Below are 24,844 nucleotides of genomic sequence, written 5' to 3' on the forward strand. Positions count from 1 at the left end.
TCTGTATTGTGAAAAAATCTGTTATCGTAACAACCCCACTTTCTACTGTCAAAAGGACAAAATAATTTTAAAAGTGATTTTAGAGTTATTAGTGAAAAACCAAAGGACTTAACACTGAACACACTGAACCGTGTGGTGTTGTTTTGGCCTTCCTGTAAAGTTGGTGAAATGTCACTTACGCCCCTCTGGTTCTAAGACCTCAATATATGAATGTAAATATGAATTGTTAAAGTTTTGTTAACCATATTTAAGTATTTTGTTGAGGATTGTTATACTGTCTTGTCATTCTTGTAGATCTGATAGCTACTGTTTGTTCTCTTTATTCTTGTTTTCATAGTAGAATGAAGCATACAGAGAAGCTGTCACCATCAGCTAGTCTGTACTTCAGCTTTTCTCTTTCCTCCCCACATTGATTTTGCCTCTTCAGAGTATAGTAATACATCCCACATTTAGCTATGCATCATGCTTAGATGGTTAAAACATCTTATTTTTTGTTACATGACCATTAAATCTGTATATATGATGTCAAATCAGGGAGTGAAAACACTCTACTCTTTAAAGATCCTATGTGTTGCTGCGAATGTGTAGGTATTAATACATTTATAATAACTTCTGATACTTTTAAGCCATGTGATTTCACATGAAGGGCTATGCCCTGACCCACAGAAGTGGTCTACTTTTGATAGGAAGATGCGGGCCATTGTGTGGGCCGTACATCACTTCAGACATTACCTAGGACTTCAGGCTCTTACTATTGTCATTGACCATAAGCCCCTTCTTGGACACCTCTCCCTGGCTAATGCCCGAATAGGCAGACGCAGCAGGTGGGCCCTGGAGCTTGACCCTTATGACTGGGTGAGTGATAGCTCACAAGGATAGTTCAGGACATGCAAACGTGGATGCTATGTCTCGCCGCCCATCTTCAGATGATGACTGTGATATTACCAGTCAGGCCTGACCCATGAACATTCATGCAGCAACACAAACTGATGTGTCTATAGTGGACACCCCTCTTCAGGTTCCTGTCAGTCCACTGGCAGGTGACCACACCAGATCAGCCTATGTCATACTCCATGTCTCAGGATGGTATTTCAACCAAAGACATGCAGAGGAACAATGCTGATATCAGCTTATTGATGTCATGGGTGGAGAGTAGCCAGAGGCCCCTGATGGAAGGTGAATAAGGCCCCTCTGACAGTGAGGCGGCTGAGGAGTGAGTACCCAACCCTTACCTTGGTAGATAGACTGCTATACTGCATGTCGGAGCAACCTGGGATTGTTTATTTGTCCCATAACCACAGTTACACTTTGTAAGGGCAATAATTACAGAACTTACAGAAGTGATGGAGACCTCTGATGCTTAATTCAATATTTTAAGAATTTTTAAACCGATCATAGTTTTGAAGAGGATGTTTTTTATATAATGCATGCACACTTCCATATAATTGACCATGGTGTGGTGTAGCGTAACAAGTGGTGTTTGTGACAGAAAGCATAGCCCAGTGATTCCCAACCTGGTCCGCGGACCCCATTAGAGGTTGCCAGAGATTGCAGGGTGTCCGCACAATGTTGCCTGGGCTGAGGTTGTAAGGTTACCAAATTTATATTTGTGAGCATTAAATGTATAAAATCCCAATAACACACCCAATTGGATAATCAAAATTCTGTATAATCCAAATTAAATCAATTTTTTGTTCCACATTTAAATTCATGTAGCTATTTATTATTGTAATTAATCACAATTTATTATTTTTGTGTGTGTATGCGGGTAGGAGTTCGGGTATGGCTTGTCTTAGACACACGCAAGGGGGCCTTCAAGGAAAAAAGGTTGGGAAACACTGGAATAGCCTATACTTATCTACACCACTACGACATCAAGCTGTGGTCGCACCGCCCCTCCGTAGGCGGTCCTGTTTTGGCGTGTTACCTTTCCGCAAGCTCATGGTGCTGAAATCTCGCTCCCTCGCTCGCACGCACCAAAATGTAGACTAACGTAGTTGAATTTAAAAGAAAGGTTATCTGCTGAAAAAGTCACCATAATGGAGGAAGATTTGTTCCAGTTACGACAGCTTCCGTAAGTGCAAATTACAGCCTATAGACTCATTCACACTTGCATAAATGCGCATTTACGTCGGCGAATGTTATGATTGTTGTCATCTATGATGTAAGGATAATTTCGATACAGATGAGAAAACACGTATAGCCATATTCTATTGTGGGTTATGGCCATGGCTTAGACGTTTTGGGGGTTTATGTAGCTCTGCTAGCCTGTTCTGACGTTCATGATTCAATGTGTTTACCTACCGTATCCCACTAGCCTACACCTTGACCGTCACCAAACATCACTCCCAGAGTGGGTTTCCTATAGTCTCCAAACTAACATGACAAATAGACGTAGAAGATGACCAGGCGTAGTTGTTTGAAGCTAATGAAAATAGTACCCATGGTATCAAGCAATGGTTTTGCCTATTGCTAGTTTTCATGTCAGATAATTGAAACATGAAAAGCCATTGCCTTTAATAGGCAAGTATGACTGCCATATTGACCCCTAAAATACAAGTAGCCATGCGTTTTAATTTCTCAACTAAGGCCTCAACATTATTATGCCTCATATATATATATATATATTTATTTTTCTTGAAGAACAAGGTGCAATGAAGGCTCATTTAGGTTTTCATATTAACCTTTCACCCTCCACTGATCCAACATTAGTGTTAGTAACACACTCTAAATCATCTCTTTTGAAGGATATGGCCACACAAAGTGGATGGTACAGGCATAGGAAACAAGTGCATATGGATAATATGTGGCCTACAAAAAGTTGGGTCTTTCTGAAATGTAAATAAAAACACAAAACAAATCATGTAGACTACACCCTGGACGTTGTGGAAGAGAAAATTATGGAGGGGTGGAGGTCTGGGGAGCGGGGCGGGTGTGTGGGTGTTGTGTGTGTGTGTGTCTGTGTGTGGGTCATTGACAAAGTTTTTAAAAATGTGTTTTCAAAATAATCTTTAAAAATGGGCAGAATGCATTTGTTTGAAGTTGAAAGACTGTGGTTAAACAAGTCTTAATGGCCGTGTTACATTTGCAGGGGTTTTAATACATTTTTAGACTGTATTTGCAATTTCAACACCCAAAAAATGGTGGCGCAACTAAAAGTTTCTTAACAAAAACCCACACTTCTTTTTTTTTGGTAAGAGTGTCTATAGTGCTCAACACAATATTATTTTGTAGTTGACCTTGGTATTAAAAGTAACTTATGAAAACGTATGAATACTTTATTGTATAGGGTAGGTATTTTGGTTTTCCAACATCCAATTTTACATTTAAAATGTAAATAAATAAATAAATACTTAACAAATTAAAAAATAATTAGGTACAGCACATTTTTCAACACTTTGTTCACTTTGATTTACTATTTCTTGGTTTAAATTAGTATTTTACCTGGTTGCACCACCTGACAATGTGTTTGCTCCATCTGACTTTTACTACTAATTTCAAATTATACATGCATCGTCTTGGACACCTATATAACCTTTTGACTTTGCTAGCAAGTTCATTCAATTCTTCAATACAATAAAGAGTTGTATATTAAATTAACTGTTTCTTAGTTTTACATTGGTTGTACCACCTGATATGTAAACTGTACAAGTTCAACTATGAAGAGAAAGTAGATTTATCAATATTTGAGAGAGAGATTTACAAACTTTTCACTCATCAGTAAAGGTCACTTGTGGTCCTCTTGATGAGGCAGTATCCTGTTTATTCTTTTCCCTATTCAATTAAAAATAAACGTTTTATGAATGCGTTTTATAAATGCGTTTGATCATTTCAGATTCCAGACAAAAGTTTTTTTTCAATTTTCCAAACAATTTAAGAGCTATTAAACTAGTAAACTTTGTTTATTTGAAAGGTCTTCAACAACATAATATTAGGGCTGGGTATCGGAAATTTTTCGATAAGGTTCTAATTTCGATACCTTGATTTCGATGTCGGTTCCTAAAAAATACTTTTTCCGATACCATATATTTGTAAATCAATTTCAACAACAAATATAGCCGCAAGCGGCAATGGCGGGCCCGAGCACCTGCGGGCCGCAAGCCGTGACATGTCGGAATCCAACAAAGCACCGACGTGGTTCATTTGTGAAATGTACATATTTGATGCATGTGCTATTTGTTTTTGTATTTTATTTTCTGCCACATGTACTTGCTTGGCCAGGTGGGGGCGCAATGCAAGGCAGGCCCATTGGGTGTCATCATAATCATAATATATATTAACCTGAGAAATTTCAGACCATTCATTTTAAGCAAAGAACATTTCTGATACACTTTTTGGTTGGCCAGATGGTGGCGCTATGTTAGACATGGAAATAAGACATGTGAATATCATCACAATAATGATATCCAAAATTTGTGTAAACTTTCAGATCAATCACTTAAGGCATTGTCCATTTCTGGCACATTTCCTGCTTGACCAGGTGGTGGCGCTATGCCAGGCAGGCCCATTGGGTGTCTGGATATCATCATAATCATAATATCTATTAACCTGAGAAGTTTCAGACCATTTATTCAAAGCATAGAGCATTTCTGACACATTTCCTGCTTGGCCAGGTGGTGGCGCTATGCCAGGCAGGCCCATTGGGTGTCTGAATATCATCATAATCATGATATCTATTAACCTGAGAAGTTTCAGACCATTCATTCAATGAACTGTGATTTATGACACATTTCCTCTTCATGTGGTGAGATATTAAAATCATATCAAATATATAACATATCAAAAATCCCTTCACAATTTAACATCAGCGACATCTTGGCATAATGTTTGCCAAATTTCACATGAATCTGACAAACCGTCTAGGAGCAGTATGTTAAAATTGATCATGTGACATCAGTGTAATTGTCATTCTTTCTGTTGCCAGTTGGTGGCGCTATGCCAAACATGAATTATGGGCATGTAAATATTATCATTAACATGGTCTTCAATGACCTGTGAAATTTAAAACATTTCAAGCCATGCATGGTGAATTATGACACATTTATTGCTTATGTGGAAGGGTATTAAAATTAATAATTTCGCCATTTCGTCAAATTACAACATATCAAAAAAAGGCTTCACAATTTATAATCAGGAACATCTCGGCGTCATGTATACCAACTTTGACATGAATCGGATCAACCGTCTAGGAGGAGTACGTTAAAATTGATCATGTCCACATTGCACAAAATCTCAATTACCTCACTTCCTGTGGGCGTGGCTAATGGCATGTTAATACAAAAGTTGTTTGTTTTTGGGAGTTACATACACCCACCAAATTTGGTGTGTGTATCTAAAACTATATGCCAACCACAAGTCACAGTGACATAAGGGGGCGCTAGCGAGTCTCTGGGCCATACCCGGGGCCAAGCTTTTTTACCTAGCTGCTTTGTGTGACACCTGATGTTTGTGTCAAATTTCAAGACTTGCATATTAAAATTATGACATATTTCAACATATCAAAAATCCCTTCACAATTTAACATCAGCAACATCTTGGCATCATATTTGCCAAATTTCACATGAATCTGACAAACCGCCTAGGAGGAGTATGTTAAAATTGATCATGTGACATCAGTGTAATTGCCATTCTTTCTGTTGACAGGTGGTGGCGCTATGCCAAATATGCATTATGGGCATGTGAATATCATCACTCCCATGGTATTCAAAGACCTGTGAAATTTAAAACATTTCAAGCCATGCATGGTGAATTAAGACACATTTATTGTTTATGTGGAACGGTATTAAAATTAACAATTTCGCCATTTTGTCAAATTACAACATATCAAAAAAAGGCTTCACAATTTAGAATCAGGAACATCTCGGCGTCATGTATACCAACTTTGACATGAATCGGATCAACCGTCTAGGAGGAGTATGTTAAAATTGATCATGTCCACAACGCACAAATTCTCAATTACCTCACTTCCTGTGGGCGTGGCTAATGGCATGTTAATGCAAAAGTTGTTTGTTTTTGGGAGTTACATACACCCCCCAAATTTGGTGTGTGTATCTAAAACTATATGCCAACCACAAGTCACAGTGACATAAGGGGGCGCTATGGAGTCTCTGGGCCATACCCGGGGCCAAGCTTTTTTACCTAGCTGCTTTGTGTGACACCTGATGTGTGTGCCAAATTTCAAGACTTTTCGATTATGTTAACCACCTCAAAATATTTGCCAACCACGGGATCAGTCACCTAAGGGGGCGCTAGCGAGTCCCTGGGCCACGCCCAGGGTCAAGCTCTTGTACCTAACTGCGATGCGTGACACCTGACGTGTGTGCCAAATTTCAAGAGTTTTCGACCATGTTAACCACCTCAAAAACAGGAAAGCAAAAAAGTAGAATAACAATAATACTCAATAATAATAATAATAATAAATATAACCGCAAGCGGTGATTTACGGGGTCCGAGCAAAACGAACATGATGGCATAGCTTTTTAGTTTTACATATGCTTTGATTGTTTGGGCACAATTGTTCAAAAGAAACGTGATCGGATTTCGGTTATCGGATTTCAGTTACCGGATTTCAGCTATCGGTTTGGATCAAATCTTGAAAATGGGTTGTTCAAAGGGAAACAAGGATCCTGAAATTGGATTAGATCACATAATCTATTCTTGGTTTTGATCTGGATAAAACCTTCACTTTGTGTCGTTCAAAACTTTTGAGTTGGATTGGAATAAATTTGATGCATAAAATTAGGATTACCCTGTGCTGTAACATTATAGTGTGCTAACCTCCACAACCCAACAGTATTCTAACAATACTTGATTCTACAGGACTATTTATTTGTTGTGGATAAGATGAAGGGTTTGATAATGGAAGGCAGTGTTTCCCACAGAATTGAATTGTATTTGTGGTGGTGGGTTCTGTGTCGGAGTCAATAAGATAAACAGCGTATAATTATACAGTTATACTTGCCTTGCACTACAAGTCCATATTGACAAGTAGCTGTAATGCTGTAATGTTATAGTGTGCTAACCTCCACAACCCAACAGCATTCCATTCTAGTATGCTAACCTCCACAACCCAACAGTATTTTAACACTAATGCTTCAGGTGGGATTTGAACACTCAACATAAGGATGACCAGTACAAGGCATTATCCCACTAAGCCACTGTCAATCCTACATCTTTGCCAGTCACATTCACATGGTGAAAATGTGTATTGGTAAACACACAAGAAAAACTCCAAGTATACATTTGACAATAAAATGAAGGGCTTTCCTGAAAGAGAACACCTGAAAACGTTTGGAAATTCTGGGACAATTACACATTTGTAGAGAAGAACAGTAATGGATGAAATATAAATATGATAGACTTAATGATGAAGGAAAAATAGTAAACAAAGAAGTTCCCCTATATGTCTTCGAGTGTGTCGGCATTCTGATTCTTGGCAACTAATGAGTGTGAATGTTGATTGCCTGATGTCATTCAGGTGCTGTTCAATGGTGTGACTCTTCAATAACCAATAGCATGTGCATCTTGAGCCTAAAGCTCTAGCAGGATTCGAACTCTCAACCTAACAAACACCAGCACTAGGCATTATCCCTCTGAGCCACTAACAATCCGACATATTAGGCAGTCACATTCACATGGTGAAAATGTGTGTTGGTAAACACACAAGAAAAACTCCAAGTATACATTCGACAATAAAATGAAGGGCTTTCCTGAAAGAGTACACCTGAAAACTTTTGGATATTCTGGGGCAATTAGACATTTATAGAGAAGAACAGTAATGGATGAAATATAAATATGATAGACTTAATGATGAAGGAAAAATAGTAAACAAAGAAGTTCCCCTATATGTCATAGAGTGTGTCGGCATTCTGATTCTTGGCAACTAATGAGTGTGAATGTTAATTGCCTGATGTCATTCAGGTGCTGTTCAATGGTGTCAATCTTCAATAACCAATAGCATGTGCATCTTGAGCTTCAAGCTCTAGCAGGATTCAAACTCTCAACCTAACAAACACCAGCAGTGTGTAATGAGTGTGAATGTTAATTGCCTGATGTCATTCAGGTGCTGTTCAATGGTGTGACTCAGAAGGCTCAATGGTATGGAGTGATGACACGGAGATGGCAGGTTTCGGTGCAACACAAGTTAACTTTATTTGAGTTTCAATTTATCTGTTCTTTTGTTCTTTACTTGTATGTGTGCTGCATCAAAGAGGAAACAAACAGAAAATGGAGTAATCAGTGAAATGGGGTAAATCAGTACAGATCCCAACTCACAAACAAACCAATTGACATTTGAACAATAAACTGAAATCATATGGCTATATAAGGTACAACTAAACAATACTTGACATCCCAAGTCAACCAACATCACCTAATCATCTCTCACATGGGACTCAAACACACCAAACCAACAAACAAAGACCTTAACTTTACACATGATTGCAGAGCTACTCTACAAACTGATAAACATCACAAAAGTCATAGTGAGGGTGATTAAAGTGATGACTTACGTTAACTCAAAGACGCACACAGAGCAGGACACACTGGAGTGCTGGGTTGAGATGAACAAAAGAGCGAACTGAGGGCGAGCAAACAATTTATCCTGGTCTGAGCCCCTGCTCCGGAGCTACAGGGTTTCCCAGCGGGTAAACTTTGGAAAGATTTGCAAAGATTTGGAAAAGATTTTTGAAAGACTACAGTCTCAGACCCTCTCACATCTAAAGACAAGTAGTAGAGTTTTAAGTCACAGACTATGATTTTGCAATGACTAGGGATCTTGCAGGGTCACTATTTACAAGACTGCAACATGATTCCTTTAAATTATTACCCATTGTGCAATAGATAAACAGGAACTGAAAATTATAGCCTACTAAACTCAAAGTCGTATTTTCATGTTTCTGCAGCATTGTTTCATGCGTGACATCCTTAACCGATATAGAGTTGTTCTGTCAAGTGGAAGAGCCGACTAAATATGTATAAGAAATGACAAATATTATAAGAATAACAAATAATTATAGGCTACAGCTTATAATTATACAGTAATACTTGCCTTGCACTACAAGTCCATATTGACAAGTAGCTGTAATGTTATAGTGTGTTATCCTCCACAACCCAACAGCATTCTATTGTAGTATGCTAACATCCACAACTCACTAATGCTTCAAGTGGGATTTGAACTCTCAACCTAAGGATCACCAGTACAAGGCATTATCCCACTGAGCCACTGTCAATCCTATATGTTGCCCAGTCACATTCACATGGTGAAAATGTGTATTGGTAAACACACAAGAAAAACTCCAAGCATGGAGGGGCGATTAGACATTTGTAGAGATGAACACTAATAGATTAAATATAAATATGATAGACTTAATGATGAAGGAAAAATAGTAAACAAAGAAGTTCCCCTGAATGTCAAAGAGTGTCTCGGCATTCTGATTCTTGGCAACTGATGAGTGTGAATGTTGATTGCCTGATGTCATTCAGGTGCTGTTCAATGGTGTGAATCTTCAATAACCAATAGTATTCGAGCTAGAGCCTAAAGCACTACCGGGGATTCGAACCCTCAACCTAACAAACACCAGCACTAGGCATTATCCCACTGAGCCACTGACAATCCTACAGATTGGGTAGTCACATTCACATGGTGAAAATGTGTGTTGGTAAACACACAAGAAAAACTCCAAGTATACATTTGACAATAAAATGAAGGGCTTTCCTGAAAGAGTACACCTGAAAACTTTTGGATATTCTGGGGCAATTAGACATTTATAGAGAAGAACAGTAATGGATGAAATATAAATATGATAGACTTAATGATGAAGGAAAAATAGTAAACAAAGAAGTTCCCCTATATGTCATAGAGTGTGTCGGCATTCTGATTCTTGGCAACTAATGAGTGTGAATGTTAATTGTCTGATGTCATTCAGGTGCTGTTCAATAGTGTGAATCTTCAATAACCAATAGCATGTGCATCTTGAGCCTAAAGCTCTAGCAGGATTCGAACTCTCAACCTAACAAACACCAGCACTAGGCATTATCCCACTCAGCCACTGACAATCATACACATTGAGCAGTCACATTCAAATGGTGAAAATGTGTGTTGGCAAACACACAACATCAAGAAAATTCCTAGCATACATTTGACAATAGAATTAGGGGCTTTATAAAAAAGAGTACATATCTGAAAATGTGCACTGTTAATGGTATCCACCCAATGATGGTTGTATGTTTGTTATCCAAAAAAAAAAAAATACTCATATAGGAATATAGGTGATATAGGAGAAATGGGCTGAGTGGTCGAACTTTATTGGCCTATATCTCTGAAATGGAACAACGTATCCAAATTCTTTTGATAACTTTTGTGAGGCTTTGTCTAAACATTGTCTGTGAGAATTTTGGTGAAGATTTGATAATTTTTGAAGCCTGTGAAACTTTTTATGATGTTTGGCTTTTCTCTGAAATTGTGGCAAAAGTAAACATTTTTAGAGCATAAGACCAGGGTGAAAAAGATGCATCTGAATGTAGAGATTAATATGATGAAAGAATTTTGAGTCTAGGTGAATCTGGTAAGGAGAAATAAGCGTTTTTGACAAGAGCGCCACCTTTGGGTGCAGTACCCCAAATTTGGGTTATGGGTAGTGGGGGGTACTGGTAACAATACTTGAAAATGTCAAGTTTCTAGGACTTACGGTTTATAGGAATATAGGTGATCTAGGAAAAAAGGCCTAAGTGGTCTAACTTTATTGGCCTATATCTCTGAAATGGAACAAAGTATCAAAATTCTGAGCGATAACTTTTGTGAGGCTTGGTCTAAACATTGTCTGTGAGAATTTTGGTGAAGATTCGATTCTTTTTGAAGAGTGTGAAACTTTTTATAATGTTTGGCTTTTCCATGAAATTGTGGAAAAAGTAAACATTTGTAGACCATAAGACCAGGGCCAAAAAGATGCATCTGAGTTTAGAGATTAATATTCTGAACGAATTTTGAGTCTAGGTAAAACTGGTAAGGAGAAATAAGCATAATTAACTTTTTTTTTCAATAGCGCCACCTTTGGGTGCAGTACCCCAAATTTTGGGTTATGGGTAGAGGGGGGTACTGGTAACCATACCTGAAAATTTCAAGAGTTTTGGAGTTACGGTTTAGGCTGCAGTATGACTTTTACAGAATTTTGGCCAAAAAATGAACGGTACAGAAACAATAGGGTTCCTGCAGCTACGCTGCTCGGACCCCTAATAATCCTTACAAAAACAATAGGGCCTTGCGCCCTTCGGTGCTCGGGCCCTAATAATAAATATAGCCGCAAGCGGCAATGGCGGGCCCGAGCACCTGCGGGCCGCAACCCATGACATTTCAGAATCCATCAAAGCACCGACGTGGTGCATTTGTAAAATGTACATATTTGATATGTGTGTTATTTGTTTTTGCATGTTATTTTCTGGCACATTTACTTGCTTGGCCAGGTGGGGCAATATGCAAGTCAGGCCCATTGTGTGTCATCATAATCATAATATATATTAACCTGAGAAATTTCAGATTATTCATTTTAAGCAAAGAACATTTTTGATACACTTTTTGGCCAGATGGTGGCGCTATATTAGGCATGTGAATTACACATGTGAATATCATCACAATAATGATATCCAATATTTTGTAAAGTTTCAGATCAACCAATATAGGCATTACCAATTTCTGGCACATTTTCGTGCTTGGCCAGGTGGTGGAGCTATGCCAGGCAGGCCCATAGGGTCTCTGGATATCATCATAATTATAATATCTATTAACCTGAGAAGTTTCAGACCATTCATTTAAAGCATAGAACATTTCTGGCATATTTCCTGTTTGGCCAGATGGTGGCGCTATGCTAGGCATGTGAATTATATGTGTGAATATCATCACAATAATGATATCCAATATTTTATAAAGTTTCAGATCAATCACTTAAGGCATTGTCCATTTCTGGCACATTTCCTACTTGGCCAGGGGGTGGCGCTATGTCAGGCAGGCCCATTGGGTGTCTGGATATCATCATAATCATAATATCTATTAACCTGAGAAGTTTCAGACCATTCATTCAATGCACTGTGATTATGTGACACATTTCCAGTTTATATGGTGAGATATTAAAATCATGACATATTACAACATATCAAAAATCCCTTCGCAATTTAACATCAGCAACATCTTGGCATAATGTTAGCCAAATTTCACATGAATCTGGCAAACCGTCTAGGAGGAGTATGTTAAAATTGATCATGTAACATCAATGTAATTGCCATTCTTTCTGTTGCCAGGTGGTGGCGCTATGCCAAATATACATTATGGGCATGTGAATATCATCACTACCATGGTATTCAAAGACCTGTGAAATTTAAAACATTTCAAGCCATGCATGGTGAATTAAGACACATTTATTGTTAACGTGGAAGTAGGGATGTAACGGTATGAAAATTTAACCTCACGGTTATAGTGACCAAAATTATCACGGTTTTCGGTATTATCACGGTATTTTAAAAAGTGTGTTCAATATGTTCAGAAAGCACTGATAGGCCTACACAAGCTGAAATAGTTTCAAAAAGTGTCCCGTTCATGTTTAATTGGCTATGTGCTTATAGCTTCACTTACCCTAACATTACTTGGAGGTTGCTATGTTATTTGGATCCAATGAGTGAGACCAGGCTTGGAATTTCACCATTCTGGAGGCAAGGCCACTTGGCCTTCAGTTGGGCATATTTGGTGGAGGGCACAAAGGCCACATGTTAGGGCACCAAGGCCAAAGTTAACTATACAGTAGTAGGCTATAAAAATGATCAAAGTTGTAGCCTATTCACTGCAGTAGACCTGCATCACTGTATGAAACATTACAAAAACATGAAACATGACATATTACATAGAACTGCAAATTATCTGATCATCTAATATTTACAGATATCTAGGCTATATTTAACATTTATTTTATATTTGGCCTGTTATGAAATCATGTATTGAACAATTTAAGCACAGTTCAGCTTTAAGAAACTCAAATAGCCTAGATGCATGCTTAGCATTTTGTGATCTACTTTCACAAACTCTTAGTCAGCTGTCCTCTGATTTACCGATATCTAGGCGATATTTGTAACATTTATTTTGTATTTGGCCCGTTATGAAATCATGTGGAACAATTTAAACACATTGTAAAACTTAAAGCCCAAATTTGGAGACATCCATGCATGTCGAAATTTACTGCAAATTCAAAACTGGATTACTCTGGAACGGCTAACTGTACAGGGGACTGCTTTACACCTTTGTGTTCGGTAAGGTCTGCTGTTTATTCTGATATATGGTTTGTCGTGTGTTAAACGAAAGGTTCGTGAAGTATTGCACCGAGAGGAATGGGTAGGGAGATGGACGCAAAACCTTCAGTAGAATTTATGATTAAATTGAATTATATTATTTACTTTTCTCGCGAACCGTTCACCACAGCAATTTGCTGCTAACATCGTTTAAAAGCTGAGAAAAAGCTCTTTCATGTGATAGGATACTTGTGATGTCTGTGTGATAAGTAGGCTACTTCGCGAGTAGTTCAACTGAGAAGAATGGGTGAATTTAGACGCACTTTCTTTCTCCACTGCGTAAAAGACTAAATTAATTTGCGCTGTGAATATTTTGACAGGCCATAGGCTAAATAAAAATCGCTATTAGTAGGACGCAAAGCAGAATATTGAAAGAAGGGCACCAAGGCCACCCTTGCCTGTAAACCTCTGATTTTCAAAGGGACATCACGGCCAACGCAAGGGGCAATGACGTGGCCGTAGTGAAATTCCTACCCTGAGTGAGACCAAATGAAGTGTTCGAAATAAAACTTTATGCTACTGTGTTCTTCTGATAACGTGAGTGGAATGGATTTAATGTGGACGTGAACATAAAAAGACGCAGAGTGGCTAAATGATACAGTGCAAGTTTTGCGGTGAAAATGTTCCGCCTTTTAAAATCAGTTGTAGCCTAATCCAAATAGCAGTTAAAACCATCAATTAGACAATAGAATCAGTAGGGTACCAATTTTGCTTCATTGTACCAGGCCTACTGTATGTCAAAAGCAGGCTCGGATGAAGCTGGGAAGGATTAAACACACGATTTCAACACCGTGGTAATCAACCGTGATAATTATGATATTTCAAAAGAAAACGGTAATTGTTATCGTCAACATTTTTATCACGGTTTATCATTATACCGGTAATCGTTACATCCCTACGTGGAAGGGTATTAAAATTCATAGTTTCGCCATTTCGTCAAATTACAACATATCAAAAAAAGCTTCACAATTTAGAATCATAAGCATATTGGCATCATGTATACCAACTTTCACATGAATCGGAGCAATCGTCTAGGAGGAGTACATTAAAATTGATCATGTCCACAATGCACAAAATCCCAATTACCTCACTTCCTGTGGGCGTGGCTAATGGCATGTTAATACAAAAGTTGATTGTTTTTGGGAGTTACACACACCCACCAAAGTTGGTGTGTGTATCTAAAACTATATTCCAACCACAAGTCACAGTGACATAAGGGGGCGCTATGGAGTTCCTGGGCCAAGCCCAGTGCCAAGGCTTTTCCCCTGTGTATTCATGGTACCTCTTGACGTGTGTGCCAAATTTCATGCGTTTTCACCGATGGGAAGAACGTCTTCTGGCATCACAATTCATCACATTTTAGTCCGCACAAAATCCCAAATACCTCACTTCCTGTTGGGCGTGGCTAATGCATTGTACATACGAAAGTTGTTCATCTTGGGGAGATACACATACCTACTGAATTTGATGCGTCTAGCTGAAAGTATGTGCCAACCACTGCCTCAATCACCTAAGGGGGCGCTACTGAGTCCCTGGGCCACGCCCAGGGCCAAGCTCTTGTACCTAACTGCTTTGCGTGACACCTGATATGTGTGCCAAATTTCAAGCGTTTTCGACCATGTTAACCACCTCAAAAAAGGAAAACGCTCTGAGACAAAGTTAATATAATAATAATAATAATAATCCTTACAAAAACAATAGGGCCTTGCGCCCTTCGGTGCTCGGGCCCTAATAATAATAATCCTTACAAAAACAAAAGGCCCTGCGCCCTTCGGTGCTCGGGCCCTAATAATCCTTACAAAAACAATAGGGCCTTGCGCCCTTCGGTGCTCGGGCCCTAAAAATACATTCTCCTTTTGTGGTGAAATTTAACATAAATACAAACTTTTTTGCATATGCACATCTGTAGAAATCATAAAAATAAACAATACTTAAGAGATTATTGCTGTATAGGCCTACTTAACATCTGCAGTATTAAAGTGAAGAAATGTAAATGTAGCCTAACAGATTAGTGCATTTTTTTAAATGCAAACTGCTTTGCACATAAGTGGCATTTTGCTTTGTTGGCATCCACCTTAATGAAATGGAGCCACACTTTGATTTATTTGCCATTTATTACATTATATGGAAAAAAACAATACACCTCTCCAGACTACACACCCCTTTGTATACAATGTGTCTATGCTTTTTTCCTATGGCAAAATAACACAGATTTTGGATAATCATGCCTGCCAAACTGTTGATAATGTATCGGTCTGAAATACAGTCAGACGTTTTGCCCTACACACATTTGTCATCTGACATGCAGTGATTTTTGTGCTAAGAGAGATTGCTATGTGAGCTAACCAAAACAAACTCCTCCGCACCATAGACAACTTTAGCATAGCAATGCAGGTGCCACAAAACAGAACGCGATGTCTGTGGATTCAGCCACACTACACTGTCAACTCTATGTGGAGAAGAGATATTTGTTCTAATGCAAGCCAGCATTGTGTATAATGCTTGTCACTTGAGGGAATAGCTAGATTAACTAGAAATGCAATTCCAAGGAATTACCAGTGCATGAAAATGCTAAAGTTGTGAAACAGATAATACAAAGATGGTTACTACGGTGATGCTAGGATAGACATGGTGGTTGCATAGCTTAATAAAAGTTGATAGTTTAAAAGTAGACTGTTTAAAAGCTGAATGTAGATAGTTTAAAAGTTGTTGATAGACAGTAGATAGTTTAAAAGTTGTTGATAGACAGCTAGTTTAATAGATAGTTTAATGATAGTTTAAAAGTAGACCGTTTAAAAGTTGAAGGTAAATAGTTTAAAAGTTGTTGACAGACTGGAAGTTTAATGAATGTTGATATTCAAATAGTTTAATGGCTGTGTATAGGTAGCTATTTGACGATAACTGAAAGTTGAAATGGCTCTAATGTTTGCTAGCAGTTATCCTAAGATTTTTAACTATGCTAACCATGCTACTTAGCTAATGTTTTATAGTAGTGTTAGCAATGCTAACATGCTAACCATGTTACTTAGCTTACTTAGCTAACGTTTTCTAGCAGTTTAATGAATGTTGATATTCAAATAGTTTAATGACTGTGTATAGGTAGATATTTGACGATAACTAAAAGGTTGGAATGGCTCCAATGTTTGCTAGCAGTTATGCTAAGATTTTTAACTATGCTAACCATGTTACTTAGCTAATATTTTATAGCAGTGCTAACAATGTTAACATGCTAACCATGTTACTTAGCTAACTTAACTAACATTTTCTAGCAGTTTTGCTAAACATGCTAACTATGTTAACCATGTGACTTAGCTAACCTAGCTTATAATTTTTAGTAGTTATGCTAACTATGCTAACTAGCATGTTAACAATGCTAACATGTTAACTATGCTAACCATGTGACTTAGCTAACCTAGCTAATCATTTTTAGTAGTTATGTTAACAATGTTAACATGTTAACTATGCTAACAATGTGACTTAGCTAATCTAGCGTATCATTTTTAGCAGTTTTGCTAACTATGCTAACTAGCATGCTAACATGCTAACTATGCTAACCATGTGACTTAGCTAACCTAGCTAATCATTTTTAGTTGTTATGCTAACTAGCATGCTAACATGCTAACTATGCTAACCATGTGACTTAGCTAACCTAGCTAATCATTTTTAGTAGTTATGCTAACTATGCTAACTAGCATTATAACAATGTTAGCATGCTAACTATGCTAACCATGTGACTTAGCTAACCTAGCTAATCATTTTTAGTAGTTTTGCTAACTATGCTAACTAGAATGCTAACAATGCTAACTATGTTAACCACGTGACTTAGCTAACCTAGCTTATCAATTTTAGTAGTTTTGCTAAAAATGCTAACAATGTTAGCAAAGCTAACATGCTAACTATGCTAACCATGCTAACTAGCTACAGTCGGTAGGAGTCATAGTTGATGACAAGTGTTGACATAGTTGATGACAAGTTAAAAGTTGTTGATAGACAGCTAGTATAATAGGTAGTTTAATAATAGTTTAAAAGGAGACTGTTTAAAAGTTGAATCTATATAGTTTAAAAGTGTAAAAGTTGAATGTAGATAGTTTAAAATTTGTTGATAGACAGCTAGTTTAATAGATAGATAGTTTAATAATAGTTTAAAAGTAGACCGTTTAAAAGTTGAATGTAAAAAGTTCAACCCATTACATTGTTTAACAGTGGATTATTGTAGTGAGGACTTATTTTGAAACAGTTTTGGGCAGAGGAAACAGTTGAATAGGATGTGTAGTCTTAATTGACCCAGATTGTATGCTTAAAGCCTGAGGCTGCAGGTGGCCTGAACACCTGCCATAGGATTCTAATTGCTTAACGCCCGTATTATGATGTCATAATCGGCAATGTTAAGTCTATGGGGATTTTAAAAAGTTTTTCTTTAATAGTTTAAAAAGTATAAAAGTTTCAAAGTGAAGACCTACGTTAAAAAGTTTGAATGAAGTTTCTAAGTTAAACTGTTCAAGAGAAATTGCATACGGAAAAAGTGGTAAGCGGAAGAATAATAACTAGAAATGCAATTCCAAGGAATTACCAGTGCATGAAAATGCTAAAGTTGTGATGTAAAATATCATGTATAGTTAAAACAGATAATACAGAGATGGTTACTACGGTGATGCTAGGATAGACATGGTGGTTGCATAGCTTAATAAAAGTTGATAGTTTAAAAGTAGACTGTTTAAAAGCTGAATGTAGATAGTTTAAAAGTTGTTCATAGACAGCTAGTTTAATAGATAGTTTAATGATAGTTTAAAAGTAGACCATTTAAAGGTTGAAGGTAAATAGTTTAAAAGTTGTTGACAGACTGGAAGTTGAATGAATGTTGATATTCAGTTGTTGATAGACAGCTAGTATAATAGATAGTTTGATAATAGTTTAAAAGGAGACTGTTTAAAAGTTGAATCTATATAATTTAAAAGTTGAATGTAGATAGTTTAAAATTTGTTGATAGACAGCTAGTTTAATAGATAGATAGTTTAATGATAGTTTAAAAGTAGACCGTTTAAAAGTTGAATGTAAAAAGTTCAACCCATTACATTGTTTAACAGTGGATTATTGTAGTGAGGACTTATTTTGAAACAGTTTTGGGCAGAGGAAACAGTTGAATAGGATGTGTAGTCTTAATTGACCCAGATTCTATGCTTAAAGCCTGAGGCTGCAGGTGGCCTGAACACCTGCCATAGGATTCTAATTGCTCTATTCAAATAGTTTAATGGCTGTGTATAGGTAGATAATTGACGATAACTCAAAGTTGGAATGGCTGTAATATTTGCTAACAGTTATGCTAAGAATTTTAACTATGCTAACCATGCTACTTAGCTAAGGTTTTATAGCAGAGCTAGCAATGCTAACCTGCTAACCATGCTACTTAGCTAACGTTTTCTAGCAGTTTAATGAATGTTGATATTCAAATAGTTTAATGGCTGTGTATAGGTAGATATTTGATGATAACTGAAAGTTGGAACGGCTCTAATGTTTGCTAGCAGTTATGCTAAGATTTTTAATTCTGCTAACCATGCTACTTAGCTAATGTTTTATAGCAGTGCTAGCAATGCTAACATGCTAACCATGTTACTTAGCTAACTTAACTAACATTTTCTAGCAGTTTTGCTAAACATGCTAACTATGCTAACAATGTTAGCATGCTAACTATGTTAACCATGTTACTTAGCTAACTTAGCTAATCATTTTTAACAGTTATGCTAAAACTGCTAACTAGCATGCTAACATGCTTACTATGCTAACCATGTTACTTAGCTAACCTAGCTAATCATTTTTAGCAGTTATGCTAAAATGCTAACTAACATGCTAACATGTTAGCATGCTAACTATGCTAACCATGTGACTTAGCTAACCTAGCTAATCATTTTTAGCAGTTTTGTTAAAAATGCTAACAATGCTAACATGCTAACTTTGCTAACCATGCTAACTAGCTACAGTGGGTACGAGTCATAGTTGATGAAAAGTGTTGACATAGTTGATGACAAGTTAAAAGTTGTTGATAGACAGCTAGTGAATGTATATAGTTTAAAAGTTGAATGTAGATAGTTTAAAAGTTGTTGATAGACAGCTAGTTTAATAGATAGATAGTTTAATGATAGTTTAAAAGTAGACTGTTTAAAAGTTGAATGTAAAAAGTTCAGTAGTTTAATGGGTTTCATTGTTTAACAGTGGATTATTGTAGTGAGGACTTTTATTTTGAAACAGTTTTGGGCAGAGGAAACAGTTGAATAGGATGTGTAGTCTTAATTGACCCAGATTGTATGCTTAAAGCCTGAGGCTGCAGGTGGCCTGAACACCTGCCATAGGATTCTAATTGCTTAATGGCCGTATTATGATGTTATAATCGGCAATGTTAAGTCTATGGGGATTTCTAAAAAGTTTTTCTTTAATAGTTTAAAAAGTATAAAAGTTTCAAAGTTGAAAAGTCATACCAACCCGATCTGTTTGAAGACCTACGTTACAAAGTTCGAACGAAGTTTCTAAGTTAAACTGTTCAAGAGAAATTGCGTACGGAAAAAGTGGTAAGCGGAATAATAATAATAAGAAGTTGCCTAGGAAGAACAGTACAGTGCATTTTCATGCACTGTAATAAGAAGCCTAGGAAGAACAGTACAGTGCATTTTCATGCACTGTAATAAGAAGAAGTTGTTGAAGTTGCCTAGGAAGAACAGTACAGTGCATTTTCATGCACTGTAATAAGAAGAAGTAGAAGAAGTTGCCTAGGAAGAACAGTACAGTGCATTTTCATGCACTGTAATTAGCTAATCGGTGGCCAGCTATTGGGAGAGAAAAGGACACCATTTCGCCCAGAAACCATTTATCATGGTGTGGATGATGTTGTAGTTGTCATGATTGGAGGTGAGGAAGAGTTTTCAAAATCAAAAGGGAGAAGTGATGTTCAAAGATCCTTCATTTCAACTCTTCTTCTGTGTGACCTGTGTAATCTGTAATGTACTCTTTTGATCCCATGAGGGAAATTTGGTCTCTGCATTTATCCCAATCCGTGAATTAGTGAAACACACTCAGCACACAGTGAACACACAGTGAGGTGAAGCACACACTAATCCCAACGCAGTGAGCTGCCTGCTACAGGCAGGCGCTCGGGAAACAGTGAGGGGTTAGGTGCCTTTCTCAAGGGCACTTCAGTCGTTCCTACTGGTCAGGGTTCGAACCGGTTACAAGTCCGAAGCGCTGCCCCACAAGTGTTTATTAGCTAACAGACGCTAAGATTTATTTCTTTAGGTATCGGAATTTGGCATCAAAATATAATACATTTTTCGATACCCAATAGGATCGGAGCATTTCAGGTTGGTGCCATAAAAGCATCAACTTTCGGTGCCCAGCCCTAACCCTTATACCAGTATTTATTTTTTGTTTCCTTAACTTTTAAATTCTATATTTAATAATTTTCACATAGTGTTAGTGTTGCACCATCTGACATTTTGAGAGTTTAAGATGATAAAAAATAATATATATATTTTTTATAATAAACAGAATATATGTTCAAATTATACAGGTTTTATAGAATAAAATTATGCTTGTTATGAATAATTTACAATTATTTTAAACCAAAGTAATGGACTCCGACACAGAAGTCTGCATGTCACGTCATTGATCTGTGTGTGTGTGTCAATCAATCACAGTGAGCGGTGGCTACGCTTGAATGGAAAGGATTGGAGGATTGGAAAGTTGAAGAGTTGAATGGAATATCTTGGACCTAAGACTTTTCCTGTGCATTTGTAGCCTACTTGCCATAGCCTGTATGTTGCCGTAGCCTGTATCGTAAACGTACTAATTACTAATCATTTTGTTCGAAAATTCTAAAACAGCAATGTTTTTTAATACTTCAAAATAACATTTGATAAATTAACCTTACATTTTTCAGTAAATCTGTGTAGATTTGAACAAAATCTAGTTTGGTTCTTACCAGGGGGATATTCCATCAACCTCGCTAATAAAGGCGGCGCTTAACAGAAATAGCCTGGCTTGAACTAGCGTAGACTTTCACTTGGGGCTGAAGCCGTTCCATTAACTCAAGTAAGCGGCATCTTGGCCTCGTTTATTCAAGTGAGGTTTAGTTCAGCTTCATCTCTGCTCGTGCACGAGGTAGAAAAGTAGACCAAAACAGTAGATTGACGAAAAGACGATATATGTCGTAAAATTAAGACAATACTAGATGATTTATGTTCGATAGGCAAGCGCCATCTACAGGATTTTCATCAAAAGTCATCAAATTTAACATCGAGAGAAAAAAATAGATTGCCTACAGAAATTGGAGAATAATGAAAGCATACATTTAAAATAACAATGCTAATGGTTTGAAATCAATTGCGAGTTTGATTGGCTTCACTCTTGAACACATAGACTAAACAGTCTATGCTTGAACAAAACGAGTGAATGAATAAATAGTAGGCTATAAACTCAAAAACAACTTTGGCATATATTCAAAACTATCTATAGCCTACGTTCTTATATTAAAAGAGTTCACTCCAAATTATTGTCTAGGTGTAGGTGGTCATAAAATAAATTAGTATCAACATAATAGCCTATTGTCTCCCATAAGTCCCAAAGTGTTTGAAATAAAATTATCTGAAATGCAATGGCTTTCAATTCAATTTATGCGTAGTATTTAATCTGTGTAGCACACAGTTGATTTGACATTCATGAACAATCGTCGACTCATGAAGCAGTTTTAATTATTTATTAGCTGCCTAGGCTACAGAATAATTATCGTTTGGCTTGCATATAATATAGCCCGCAAAGCTGTCACTGAACAGCCTACCAAATGTGCATGACCCTTTATCAGCAGTAGACATATGTCTTTCATCAAAGATTATATCTAAAAATGCCATTATCAAGGTGATAAACAATGTAGCCTTAATACTTCGTATGGGAAGCGAACCTGCGAACATGCAAGAAAGTAATTCCTATGCCGTCTTGCTGCACGTTACACCACCACCGAACGTAAGTGATGCAGAGTAGCATGATTCCTAGAATCACACGCATGTGAAGTTAAAACATTTTTAATCGTATAATCTTCAGACATTCTTTGGAGCTAGTGAATGTGTAAATCCATGCTTGGTGTACTGTCGGAAAAAAACATTTAGGCCTACTTCTATTTTTGAAGTTATAGGCTACAGGTGACGAGAGCACAGGTTGACGGAACCATCTTTTTGGACTCGTTTTCCGACTGATTGTTTTTTTTTGCAACACAGCTTAATTTAGCTTGAAAGTTAACCTGCTACGGAGCAGGTTAGTTCTGTGGCATAAATTCCCATGGTTACCAAACTGGGATTCACGTTAACCTCATTAATGGAATGGAATTCTCACTAAAATTAGCGAGACTTATCGAAATAGTGAGCATACTACTTCAAAAATAGAAGTAGGCCTATATAAATGTTTTTTCCGACAGTGCACCAAGCATGGATTTACACATTCACTAGCTCCAAAGAATGTATGAAGATTATACGATTAAAAATGTTTTAACTTAACATGCGTGTGGTTCTAGGAATCGTGCTACTCTGCGTCATTTACGTTCGGTGGTGGTGTAACGTGCAGCGAGACGGCATAGGATAGGATTTACATTCTTGCGTGTTCGCAGGTTCGCTTCCCATACGAAGTATTAAGGCTACATTGTTTATCACCTTGATAATGGCATTTTTAGTTATAATCTTTGATGAAAGACATATGTCTACTGCTGATAAAGGGTCATGCACATTTGGTAGGCTGTTCAGTGACAGCTTTGCCAGTGGGCTATAGCCTATTATATCTCATGCAAGCCAAAGGATAATTATTCTGTAGCCTAGGCAGCTAATAATTAAAACTGCTTCATGTGTCGACGATTGCTCATGAATGTCAAATCAACTGTGTGCTACACAGATTAAATATTAGGCATAAATTTAATTGAAAGCCATTGCATTTCAGATAATTTTATTTCAAAACACTTTGAGACAATAGCCTATTATGTTGATACTAATTTATTTTATGACCACCTACACCTAGACAATAATTTGGAGTGAATGAACTCTTTTAATCTAAGAACGTAAGCTAGGCTATAGATAGTTTTGAATATCTATATGCGTATCATAAGTTGTTTTTGAGTTTATACTATTTATTCATGCACTCGTTTTGTTCAAGCATAGACTGTAGACCTATGTGTTAAAGAGTGAAGCCAATCAAACTTGCAATTGATTTCAAAACCATTAAGATTGTTGTTTTAAATGTATGCTTTCATTATTCTCCCATTTCTGTAGGCAATCTATTTTTTTCTCTCGATGTTAAATTTGATGACTTTCGATGAAAATCCTGTAGATGGCGCTTGCCAGATCGAACAGAAATCGTCTAGTATTGTCTTAATTTTATGACGTATATCCTCTTTTCGTCAATCTACTGTTTTGGTCTACTGTTCTACCTCGTGCACGAGCAGAGATGAAGCTGACTTTAACCTCGCTTGAATAAACGAGACCAGGATGCCGCTAACTTGAGTTAATGGAACGGCTTCAGCCCCAAGTGGAAGTCTACACTAGTTCAAGCCAGGCTATTTCTGTTAAGCGCCGCCTTCATTAGCGAGGTTGATGGAATATCCCCCAGGTTTGGCCTTTAGCGAGGTTGATGGAATACCCCCCTAGAGTGCCAGCAAACTAGACCATTGTTGATGATTTTTGTACAGCCACAGCATATTCTGTGTTATCGCTATGAACACATACAATGGCTCATTTAAAAGGTGAGACTTTAAGGTCTCAGTGGGTGCAAACCGTGTATTTCTACACGCCTCTGTTCCTGAGAAATCCCAAACTAAACAGTGGCTAGTTTTCATCAAAATCGCTGTTTTTTTCTAGAAATGGAGATAAAACGTCTTTCATGAAATATGAAGTGTTGCCTGTAAATTTTCCGGGAAGTGATCAGTGAGACCTGGCGAGACTGCCACCTAGTGATAGACCCACAAAAATTGCCTGGTTTTTAACTGACGTGCAAGCGTCACTGATTTGACCCAAAGCGGCAACCGAGTTATGATAAAATGTCCAGATAAAATGTCCAGATTGTGCGTTTTCATGAGTTTTCGATCGTCATATATTTCATTTCCATTCATCACAGAGTTCCCAAAATCACATGTAAGGTGTGTTGGAGTGTCTAGTTTCGTAATGAAAAAAAAAAAAGCTAAAAACGTAATATTACGTTTTTGCCACTCAACGCATGGGAAGGAAAAACGTAATATTATGTTTTTGGCACTCAATGAGTTAATAAACAAAGGTGCGATTCGTGTGGTTCCCAGTCACGAGTGCCAGACAGGTTTTTACAGTCGTTACTTCCTTGTTCCAAAGAAAGGGGGCGACATTCGCCCCATCTTGGACTTGAGAGCACTGAATTCTTATCTCAGACTTTTCACGTTGAAGAATGCTAATAAAATTGTCTCCTTAATTCCACATGGAGACACAGTTGACCGAGTAGATGCCAGTGTAGTTAAGAGCAGGTAAAA

General features: G+C 37.3%; 1 protein-coding gene across 1 annotated transcript in view; it reads left to right on the top strand.

The window, feature by feature from the left end:
* The first annotated feature begins 1,983 nt into the window (after nt 1-1,983).
* The window catches only part of svopa (SV2 related protein a), a 104,613-nt gene continuing 81,752 nt past the window's right edge, over nt 1,984-24,844 (top strand). The window contains exon 1 of the mRNA XM_076269714.1: nt 1,984-2,074. Coding sequence (XP_076125829.1) covers nt 2,040-2,074 — 35 coding nt within the window. The 5' untranslated portion in view covers nt 1,984-2,039. The remainder of the gene's footprint in view (nt 2,075-24,844) is intronic.

The sequence above is a fragment of the Alosa pseudoharengus genome, unplaced genomic scaffold (assembly GCF_046254945.1).
Source record: "Alosa pseudoharengus isolate Yale_2024_CS ecotype anadromous, Long Island Sound unplaced genomic scaffold, YU_APseudo_1.1 YU_APseudo_1.1_scf_6, whole genome shotgun sequence".
NCBI classification, from domain to species: domain Eukaryota; kingdom Metazoa; phylum Chordata; class Actinopteri; order Clupeiformes; family Clupeidae; genus Alosa; species Alosa pseudoharengus.